At 31.7% G+C, this 12,220-nt stretch overlaps 1 protein-coding gene across 2 annotated transcripts in view; it reads right to left on the bottom strand.

Moving 5' to 3' along the window:
• The window catches only part of LOC143230219 (uncharacterized), a 75,277-nt gene extending 69,371 nt beyond the window's left edge, over positions 1–5,906 (bottom strand). For both annotated transcript variants that reach the window (XM_076463362.1, XM_076463364.1), the window contains exons 1-2: positions 5,792–5,906; positions 1,253–1,394 (exon numbers count right to left, since the gene is read on the bottom strand). In XM_076463362.1, coding sequence (XP_076319477.1) covers positions 1,253–1,366 — 114 coding nt within the window. In that variant the 5' untranslated portion in view covers positions 1,367–1,394; positions 5,792–5,906. The remainder of the gene's footprint in view (positions 1–1,252; positions 1,395–5,791) is intronic.
• Positions 5,907–12,220: the final 6,314 nt, after the last annotated feature.

The raw sequence follows: 12,220 nt of genomic DNA, 5'->3' as shown, positions 1-12,220 counted from the left end.
TTTGAAAAATTAAACGTTAAAAACACTTTAATTTCAATTTTCTTTTTTTTTTTTACTTTTGAAAGTTCTATTTAATATATCTACTCATTATGGGATTGACTTGTATACTTTGGTATTTCTTATAATGCTTTGTTTTTAGAACTCAGCAGCCATCAGTTACAGATAAAAATCATAAAGAAAAATGGCATTTCAGAGATTTATTACACACTTGGTCAAGATAATTTAGGTCAAATGTAATTTACTTTTTAATACATAATATATGATTTATATATGTTTAATATACACTTAATATTCAATAAAGTAACACTTAAGTCACAAGAATGTTTAGAAATTGCCTATCTCGCTCTCAAAATCTAAGTTTGTCTGATATCTCATTGTAGAAAAAAAAATTTAAATAACTTTCAAACAAAGAAAACTGAACACAAAATATTCAGGAATGAAAAGATCATATAAGAAAACTATCCAAACATTCTGAAGTCCAGGGTTTATTTCCCAGTCTTCCTAAATTTCCCACTAGATTCCACCATTTTTTGCAGAAGCTATATCTAATTATTCTCTAAGAAAATAAGTAACTTCTCACACCTCTATCTGCTCTATCAAATGGCATTCCAAACTTTGTACACATCTATTTTCAAAGCTGAGCTCCATTAGTAGATGTAATATGTTTTGAGATCATAAAAGGGTTGGGAACAATGTATCAATAAATTTAGCCAAACAAAAGGAAACTCACAACAGAAACAAAACAGTTGTATTCTCACTCAACACCTGAGAAAGATGTCATACAGTTAGAATATGTAAACTGTATTTAGCCTACTTATTTTATTATACTTGCATTTCAGAACTTGCTTTTGCTTAATTTAAAAAACTTTTATAAATTATATAATTTAATCAAAGATTATAAAAAACCAGATAAGAAAACACAGGAATACAGTTTCGATGCTGCTTCCATAATACTCAATGATTATTCACCACTAAAAGAAGTAACAATGGATAATTGTCAACAGAATATAATTCAGTTAAAGTATACAAAAGTGAATTTGTTTTTTCTATCTTAATTACCTTTAACTCACTTTCAATTTCCACTTTCAACAATATAACAAAAGCCTTCAAGTTTATTCTGTTTCACTCAAAATATTAAAACAGGGAACATAAAGAAAAGCCAATCAATGGAAACATTCTCTTACATTCAAAGGGTCACAAATAGTCCTCCACTGTCAAAAGATGCTTGCCTTTAAAAAAACATATAAATTACCAAGTTATTTGGTGGTACATTCCATGATAGCCCATAATCACTAGATCGTGATGTCAATGCTCCTTTATCACGTCCACCAGCACGGTTTCTTGACTGGTGTTCACCAGAAGCCATTTAATGCCAGCAGGAGATTCTTGTCCAACTGTGTACAATACAAAATAGTAGTTCCATTCACTAGTTGTATGCAGTTAATTATTAAATGAATAATCACTATTATTATTTCAGACCCACACCAAACAATAAAAAATGTTAACATAATTTGTTATAATAAACACAAATTATGTAGGATTCTACTCTAAACAAATATAACCAATTACAACTGTTTAAAAAAGTTTACAAACAATACAAGGTTACTCTGAAAACCATGAATGATCTCCCCTTCCATAACACAGTATTTGCTATAGAAGATACAGAGAAATGTTAAGTACAGGATACAAATGTATTCAATATGTGAAGTAACTTGCTGAAAATCTAGGAATCTTGATTTTAATAGAAATTTAAGTGCCTACAACCAAAACCATATTTAAAACCTTAAATAACATTCTTGTTACTGATGTTTTAATTATTCCAAGTCTGTGAAATCTCAAGTAGCATTTCACTCACTCCAATGGAGTAAATCTTTTAAAACTTCCCAAATCAGATTTGAAATATGTTTAGAATGAAACAATAGATAGAAATGGCAACTTGTACTAATTTTCCTAAATCTATTTAAAAATAATTAACATTCAAGAATACCTGGATATTACATGCTTCATAAAATATATCTTATTAGTTTTCCACTTCTAAGACCTTTATAAACAAGGTTTCTTTTAAAGATGTAGTGGCAACTCAGATTGATAATATTATGTCATTCTGTTTTAACATTTAAAATCTGAGACATTTTATTATAAAAATTAAAATTAACACTTTTTCCTTTTGATAACAAGTTCCAGTATTTAGTTAATTGACTACTGCAATATAAAACTGAAAATTCATTTTTATCCACTTGGAGGCTGAAATGCAAGTAGATGTGTATTAATAAATGTGATCTTTTCTCAAGTGTACCTGCACTACTATTTAAAGTCACTACATTTAACAAGCAAAACAAAAACTATGAAAGTTTAAAAAATAACTGCCTATCTCACTACTTCCTCTATTTCCTTTTGATTTGAGCAACCTCAATGATAGTAATGGAATAACAGTTTCTGATTTTTTTTGTGCTTTTAAGACAACCAAAAGAAAGAATACAAGATATTGACTAAACAGGATAGAATCCAGTTAATTAGGGCAGTTTATATATATAAATAAGGTGACTTGTCTATAGAATGAACTCTCTTCAGCAGTAGTACAAACCAGTCTTTAATAATCAGTTTGAGGGAAATCAGGGATTTCCTGAAAAATAAAGTATGAATATAAATATTACTTTTTCAGAGATTGGTATATGTGAAGAGTCTTAATAGGCCAAATGATATAAAGTTTTCTATGTTATTTACTTGCTATCACTAATCTATGTGAATAATTAAACTCTCTATCCAACTACACTAAAGTCATAAAAACAAAAGTTATTCTGGTCTTTCTTGAAAATGTATACAATTTACAGTGAAATTTAAACATTAATTTAATGGAAAGAATGAATCTGCATCACCAAAGATAATGTAAAAACAAATCAATCAATGTGTCTTATTACAATATCTTAACACATTTTCAATGATAAAATGTCCCAAACTGAAGTAAAAAGGTTTTAAATAGAAGGGTATATGAATACAAACCTAATGAGTTTTCATCTGCCTAATAATATCACAATAAAAAATACAAAGAATTTAGATGCACCTTACATAAAAAATAATAATTCTGCCAGGTCCAAATAAAACTTTTAACATATATGTAAAAATGGCTGGTATGAATTGAGAATTTGTATTTTATTTATGTAAAGTAGTGAACAACATTTCGACCTTCTTCAGTCACTGTCAGGTCCACAAAGAAAGAAAGAGGTAACTGACCGACAGATGACCACGTTTGAAGACGATTGTGTAATTGAGTGTAGGAATGTAGAGGGCGTGCTTAGATGTTTTAATTATATTTATTAATATAGGTATAAAGGTGTTCCTTTGTATTGGTTTATTTTGGGCTTGAGTTGTTGTATGAGTCAGGCTTCTTTAATTTTGCATTTGTTTATGTTTGTTTCTTTATTTAGTATTTGGGTATTTTCTACGGTTATGTTGTGTTTATTTGATTTGCAGTGTTCAAAAATGTGTGAAGGTGACTTATGTTCTTTGAATCTGGTTTCCATTTTTCTACTTGTTTCTCCAATATACAAGTCATGGCAGTTATCACATTGTATTTTATAAATAATGTTGGTGTGGTGTTTGTCAGTGTAGTTTTTACATAGTATAGACCTCAGTTTTGTGCCTGGTTTTTGAATAAATTTGCTATTAACTGGAATGTCATATTTTGTTACTAATTTTTGCCAAATGTTGGTTATTTGTTTGCTGATGTCAGGAATATATGGTATACAGCAGTATATGGTTTCGTGGTTTTTTGATTCGTGAGCTGTATTTACTTTAGTTGGTTGATTTTGCTTTTTGTCTAGGTGTGTGCGTATAATGTTTTCTACGGTTTGTGGAGGAAACATATTGATGCTGATGAAGTATTTATTTGGTTTCTTACTTAGTATGTTGAATTTGTGTTTTGTTTCATGTGCTGAGTCCCAAGGAATGTATAGTCCAGTATGGGTGATTTACATGTATATTTTTCTATACAAATGGGTTTTCTCGTCATCACTGATTAAAACTTTAATAATAACAAAAACCTTTCCTAGAAATGGTACAATCTTTATGACCATAGCATACATGCCAACCAGTAACCTCAGAACAAACATTTGGAAGCCATATAAAACAAATTTAAATTCATTAATCACTTCAGTATTTTTAATTAAATATCACAGTTATAATTATAGTGAGTACAGACAATACCCACTCAATAGCAAGATTAAATAAAAGGACATTAATATGGTAGTAGGACATCACTGAAGCAGTATTCTGTTTCTAATTTACTAGTATTAAACCTAACTGAATCTTAAGGTGTATTTATACCCATATTGATTAACACTCCAGAGAGATAATTAACTCTCCATATAAATCACCAGTTAGGCATAACTTTGGATATTGTGCATAGTTTTGGTCTCCTTAATTAAGTAAGGATATTGACTAATTAGAAAAGATTCAGAGAAGGGCTTCCAGAATGACTACAGAAATGAAAAGATTATCTGAGAAGAGCAGTTTAAGATCTGTTACTTTATCTTCTCTCTAGTTATTTGAGCTATATTCTGAAATAAGACAGAACACAACACTATGACTAATTTATGGAATGAGTTGCCATCAACAATAGTGGATGTCCAATACAGTCTTGACAAGTATTTTAATTTAAATTGAGACCCAAAAGATTCCTCTAGGGTGCTCACAAGCATTTACTTTTCTTTACCCAAATAATGAAGGTTAACACTTTACATTAATTCAAATGAGGAATAAATGATTTCTTAAAAAATAAAAAGGATCATAGTTTTAATTTTCTCTAGTGTGTATAAAATAGCCTTGAAGAAGCAATTGATCCCTTGTTATCTGTATGTTATTGATTTGTTAATACTTTTATAATTTTTAGGTTGTGTAACATGTCTCACATGTAGTAATTACTAATACTAGCAAATTTAGTATTTTCATAAATATAGCTTCTAATATCAACAGAGAATATATTATTCACCCTCACTCATAATATTAAACTTAAAAATACTTCAAATCCTAATTATTAAAAAATAAACAATACACAAATGTCTTGGCTGGTATACAAAGATCAAACTGCCAAGCTTGAATTCTAATTTCAAGTATTTAAGTAATTATAATTATTTCTGAACAGCCATTTCTTTATTCTTTGCCTCGTATATTTTGTGAAATATTTATAGTCCAAGATTTGCATAATTTAAAATGCAAATAAACCTCACCACATATATTAAAACATCAGTAAATTTCATCCACAAGACATTTATAGTTATATAATTTATATTGGGTCATAATAATTAAGTGACACTACACGTACTATGGATAAGCCTACTGTTAGTGTTACAACTTACAATACTACTACCGTTTAAAGTTACTGTTAGTAAAAGTACTACCAGAACTAATAATGAAGTGAATACTACTTATTATTTGAATTCCCAAGTTATTTAACTCTTTAAAGGCATGTTCAGGTTCACAAGTATATCCTAATAAGAATAATGTTTATTTCTGTTTGAATTCCATTATCAGTTCTACATGTCACTTCAAGCTAAGCCTAGTTAGATGAGGTTTGATGTCCCTTACCGACGATATTTTATACCAAACTGTGTTAAGCCTAATGTAGGCTTACCATATTAATTTTAGTGCCAATTTTTGATAGAGTAAAATTGAATTACGCAGTGTAAGTATACACTTTCACGAAAATAATGTATTTAATAAAATATCGTAAAGGAACTAATAAAGTACTCTATGATATATAAACATTCACTAATACTGTAATAGTGATACCTACCAATTATTTGGCGCTTGAAAATTTACCAATACTACAGACACGTAAGTAAACCTAATAATAATAATTCTATAGTAGAAGTAAGAACGTTAAGTCTGTTGGTAGTAGTGCAGCGCCATCATATTAATTTCAAATAGCCCTGAGTCTGAGGAAAAACTGTAAAGAGTTAAATTAGTTTTCAGTCAAAATTACAACTTAAATTATGATAACCACATGCAATATATCTTCCATTTATTTTAGTTAAAAGCCATCAAAATAATACTTCTTTTTTTAAGCAGCAGCATCCCCATCATAACTAGCAATTCTCGATATCTTAATATCGTCGGTAAATTTCAGGAATTTTATTGACCTTATTCACCTTTGTTATTCATGTAAATAAAAAAGAGCAAAAGATCTGATACTGTTTCATGAGATCCTATAACTCAGGTTACTTGAACATCATTTATAACAACCCTCTACTTTTTCCATCTAACAATTTGATTATCCAATGAGCCAACTTTTCACCCACGCTATAAAATAATTTTTTTGTGAAAACAACTTCATGTGGTACCTTGTCAAAATGCTTTCTGGAAATCCAGACACATTAAATTCTCTCCCTTGTGCATTAACAGTGACATCCTAAAAGAATGTCAAAATATAGGCAGGGTAAGTTATCCTCTGGTAAAACCGTGTTAACTATCTGACAAAATTTTAAGCTTGGTTAAATGAATTTGCAGAACATCTTTTTAGGACTTTCAAAACGACACCCACTCAACTAATGTAAGAATAACTATTACTACAAACTATTACACGATTACTACAGTCACAAGTCGACTGCTAAGCGCACGAAGTTCTCTGTAGCACAGATATCAAAGCCAAATGATGTGACGTGATCAGCCGCAGCCAACGATGGCCAAGTGGAGCCTGACGTCACGAATCATACGAGTAGGGTGAACGGAACGGACACACACACAGTGTGTGTGTCTTGACTTCCGCCGAACCCCTGGGATTCGATTGAACCCAAGTTAAGAACCACTGTCTTAACCTAATCTATCATGCTATGTAAATTAACCAGTGCACCAACCAAATATATTTCACCATAAAACATATTTCAGCAATTACAAATCACACAACAAAGTATATAAAGTACTAATCTCACGTATATGTTATCTGTTTCTTTTTCAGATCTCGGGCACAAAACAGGTAAATCTTTGGGCGCCTGTCCTGTGAAAGTGGGTTTTTCTCGGGGCGCTCCCGTTTCTCCCCGCAGCCAAATCTCAGGCATTGGATCTTTAGATCTCAGCGAAGGCAGCCAAATCTCAGGCATTGGATCTTTAGATCCAAGCCAAGGTAACTTTATTGCCATGCCCTGAATCGGATCGTTTCGCGTTCATATTTACTTTAACATCCGCTTTTCGGGATCTGGTCTGGCTTGTTTCTCCGGTGCTACATTCGTCTCGCTCATCAATATTATGACCAACCTCACTTCTTCACCCAAAAAAAGATTCAAAACAAAAACCCTCTGATAATTTCAATAATCGCTCACGAAAGGGGACAAAGAGGAGCCACCACGTTCCTGATCACCCCAATTGGAGAGAGAATTCTTCAGTATTCTCTTTCTCTAAATTAAACCCCTGCCACGTTAGTTTGCGTTTTAATCTATCATGATAGCCACTTGGACAATAATGATGTTCTCAAACACGTACAGTCCTAATGACTTTTCCGAAGACAACATTTTGTCAGTCAAATGTAGGATATACAGTAAATGGTTAAAATAAGCAATTAACTAAGTAATTAGGCTTAGGCGATCGTATAGACAATGACAACGAAAATCTCGTACAATATTCAAATTTTTTGAAAGCGACTTGTAAATGATATATTCACTAATTAGAGAGATAGTTGATCACAGATCTGGTTGCTTTAAGAAATCAATGACATCCGTGATGATAAACATTGACAAACTGTGTCTTCATTTTTTCAAGTGTAAAAATGTTAATCATAGCAACTTATCGTTTGTAGTTGTGTTACCGGAGTGAGTTTTCTATTTAACAATTCTCCTGAGTTAGTTACATGAGAAAAGTGTCTGAATAATAACTAATTTAGTTAGTACAGTGTATATGGATTTTACTCGTTCAATTTTCTGCGTTGTTGTATTCTATTGTTTTCCCTTTTCCCATTGTCACTAATACTTTGTTAGTATATGTTTGATTTCGTCTATATAAATAAGTTACTACTAAAATTAAATCTGAAGTCCAATCTATTATCCGATTCCCCTTTTCACTGAGTTATACCAATTCAGAGAAATTTAAATCCTCATCAATAACCCTGAACAAGGACAAATTGAAAGAGCATGACAAAGCTTCTTATAAAGGTGGAGAGTGTATTATACGTATGTATAGATTTACTATAGTATATAATAGACAGTTGAAAGCACAACACTTGTGTGTTTCCATTAGTACTAATTTAACAATTGGTTTAGCAGAGGTGTGTAAGACAAATTAAAAATGGTAGGCTCAAGAATTATTTGATCGTGCAAAGCGATGAAATGTGCACCACAGGTGCACAACACACCTTAGGGCCCTTGAAACTCTTGGATTATGTGTCCTAGTTTATGCATTCTATTTTATAAATAAAATCCAACTGTACATAAGTGTCTCGGTTTGCGAAGGTTTGTTTGTTTTAGAATTTCGCACAAAGCTACTCGAGGGCTATCTGTGCTAGCCGTCCCTAATTTAGCAGTGTAAGACTAGAGGGAAGGCAGCTAGTCATCACCACCCACCGCCAACTCTTGGGCTACTCTTTTACCAACGAAAAGTGGGATTGACCGTCACATTATAACGCCCCCACGGCTGGGAGGGCGAGCATGTTTAGCGCGACGCGGGCGCGAACCCGCGACCCTCGGATTACGAGTCGCGCGTCCTACGCGCTTGGCCATGCCTGGCCCCGGTTTGTGAAGGAAAATTAAGTTTCACGTTTCCTAATATCATGTAATTTTGATTAAACAAAAAGGCGTCTTCTAATATTAATGATATAACATAACTAATTACTTTTATCTAATACTGAACTCATTGTATACACGTTTTTCAGTTCATTCGTAAACGTATTGATATTCTGAACAGTTTATGTTATTGGAAAATTGTAATATATATTTTAAATGTTGCCAATAGATGGGGCTTAAAGCTTTTGACAGTTGCTTGAACGTCACAGTACAATAGGTGAAGCCTAGTTAGGTTTAATATCTATCATATCACTTTTGAAACGTATATTCTACCCATGATATTGGACAAAAGGCCTCGTTGACACCGGATAAGCAGGTTTAGTGCAGTTAGCATATTATAACATATTCACTTTTGCTTTCACTAGTGACTTATTAGAACTAGCAGGAAAATCATTAAGAAAGTAAATTTGGATTACAGAGAGTACTTATTTTATAAATCGTATTTTCTTAAGTTTTTTTCTAACATCTGTTGTCTATAAACACTTGTTTTGCATAATTCTATAATTCAATAGCTAATATTTGAAACAAACTACAATTTACGTTTCAAATAAATATAACAATGATTAGCTATGCAATTGTATTTCTAAGTGGCATACATATCGTATTCACACTTAAAACTAAAAACTGAGGGTTCGGTATCTCAATCTAGAGAGAGAGTGTGTACATTTGTGTAGATTTGCACTAAAACACAACTACACATTCACATTTTTATCTATGAATATATCATCACCTTGATAATACAATGTTCATTCTGTTTCCAAGTTTCTGATTAGAAATAGATTTATGTAATTATAAATTGAAAAGTTTTTTTTTATAACATTCAACACTATGGAGGATTTTTCAGTTCCTACTTTTATGTCTAAGCTTAAAAATTATTTATATAACAAAGAGGGCCTAAAAATCAATAATTTTTAAGCACCAGTGAGAATTTGGAACCATAAAAATGAAATTTGAGTCATTAGAAATAATTTGGATCCTTAAAACGTTATTCAACATTGAAATTTAAGGCATCAGGGAGGATTTGGAACCTTAAACATAATTCAACATGAAACTTGGGGCATCATGGAGGATTTTGAACCTTAAAACGTAGTTCAACATGAAACATGATACATCATGAGGGACTGAAGGCTCTAAAACCGACACAACACTTTTACTCTGAGCGTCATTGTTAAGTGAATTATAAACAGCAGACGTAATACGTACAAGCCTGCTAGGCTACTTATCTATGTGGTATTTAGATATTTCACTATCCTACAGCATAACACCAGGGACTTTAAACTCTTTTACAGTATAACACCAGGGACCTTAAACTCTCCTACAGTATAACACCAGGGAGACTTAACTCTAATATAGTATAACACAAGGGGTTAAACTATCCTTTAGTAGAATATCAGAAAGTCCAACTCTTCTATAGTTTAACACCAAGAGTCTTAACTCTCCTATAGTATTACACCAAAGAGTTTAAACTACCTTTAATATAGTACCAGGGAGTTAATCGCTCCTATTGTGTAACACCAGGTAATCTTAATTCTCCTATAACGTAATAATAAAACGTTTAAACTCTTCCACAATATAACACCAGATAGCTTCACATTTCCTACATTATAACACCAGCAAGTTTAAACACTTCTATAATATTAAAGTGAGTCTAAACTATCCTATAATATAACATATGGCAGTCTTAACTCTCCTATAGTATAACATATGGCAGTCTTAACTCTCCTATAGTATAACATATGACAGTCTTAACTCTCCTATAGTATAACATATGACAATCTTAACTCTCCTATAGTATAACATATGGCAGTCTTAACTCTCCTATAGTATAACATATGACAGTCTTAACTCTCCTATAGTATAACATATGGCAGTCTTAACTCTCCTATAGTATAACATATGGCAGTCTTAACTCTCCTATAGTATAACATAAACATATCCTATCTATATATATATTTTTAAGTGTAGTCTTACTTTGCTCAGACATTTCTAGTTCAGAACTTATTACATCCAGACTACGTCTTAACTCTCCTATAGTATAACAGCAGGGACTCTAATCTCTCACTAGTCTTATCTCCTATAGTATTACACCCACTAGTCTTATATATCTTATAGTACAACACTAGGCAGTCTAATCTCTCCTATAATACAGCACCATGAATCAAAACTCTCCTATATTATAACACCAGTGAATCTAAAATACAAATATCCTATCTATATATATATTTTTAAGTGTATTCTTACTTTGCTCAGAGATTTCTAGTTCAGAACTTATTACATCCAGACTACGTCATGTGTTAATTCAAACGTGGCGTATCATCCATCCATGGCATTATTCAGTCAAGAATATATTTGGATAGTTGTATCGAAATCAATACTTCATGTGAGTTTTGTGTACTATTAGATTTAATATCCAAAACATTTAAACAGTTAGTTATAAGAAAGAGTGATTAGTTTTAGATCCCAAAAGGCTAATATTTGTACTAATGTTCTGTGTGTTCCTTCGCTGTGTAAGCTGACCCAAACGTCATTCGCATTCTGTTTACTAGCTTGATTTTAACTTGAATATCACCAATCGGACATGAAAGTTCGCACAGAATGTAATAAGAAGATAACTTATTTGTTTCTTCATTTGATCTCGTATTTATAAACCGTATCTTCGAACGTTTATTTCTCTAAACCAGATAAGCATCACGTTTTGAAATGTTTGAAATAACACACCTAGAGAACTTCTAAACATGATCCAATTGGTACTACTAACCTCTTTCAGTAGTATGTTGCTGTTGTTTATTGTTCTGAATAGCAGATTAGATTTCGGTGAAAGAATAAGAAAAATTAATGTCGTAGTTATTAAACTAAGGTAGAAAACGTTTTTCAAAAAAAAAATATATATATATATGTATAGAAAGGGGAAGCGTGCAACAACGGAATAACATTGTATAACATGATACTTGGTGGAAAATATGAAATGTTCCCTAGTTTTGGAGGTATATATTGATATAGTACCCACATAGCAATGGGGAAACACTACCAGATTTAACCTCTCTTCACAGGTCTCACAGCAATCTTGAGTACACACATCGGTTTGTTTGCTTTTTCTGTGTTTTTTTTTTGTAAATAAAGAAAGTTTAAACACAGTATATATCTACCACCAAATGTGGATTCTACTTCAGCTAGTAGATTCCTCCAAAAACCAATGTTGCATTTTATGTCTTCCCACCACATAACTTATATGCCGGTGTTTTGCTATATTACGTCTTATCGTGTAACTTATACACTTTCGATGTAAAACTTCAATTAGCAATGTCTCTTGTTCTATATCTATTGTTATTAATTGAATACCTGTGAGATGAGGTAGAAATGAAAATAAGTCACTTAAGTTAAGCCAAATATTTTGATTAACACGTGCTATTACGTCATGATATTGTTTCAGATTGAAAAGAAAGTGAATATGGAAA

Source organism: Tachypleus tridentatus, chromosome 10 (assembly GCF_004210375.1).
Source record: "Tachypleus tridentatus isolate NWPU-2018 chromosome 10, ASM421037v1, whole genome shotgun sequence".
NCBI classification, from domain to species: domain Eukaryota; kingdom Metazoa; phylum Arthropoda; class Merostomata; order Xiphosura; family Limulidae; genus Tachypleus; species Tachypleus tridentatus.
The sequence above is the reverse complement of the archived record's forward strand: the minus strand, read 5'-3'. Positions and strand labels throughout refer to the sequence as shown.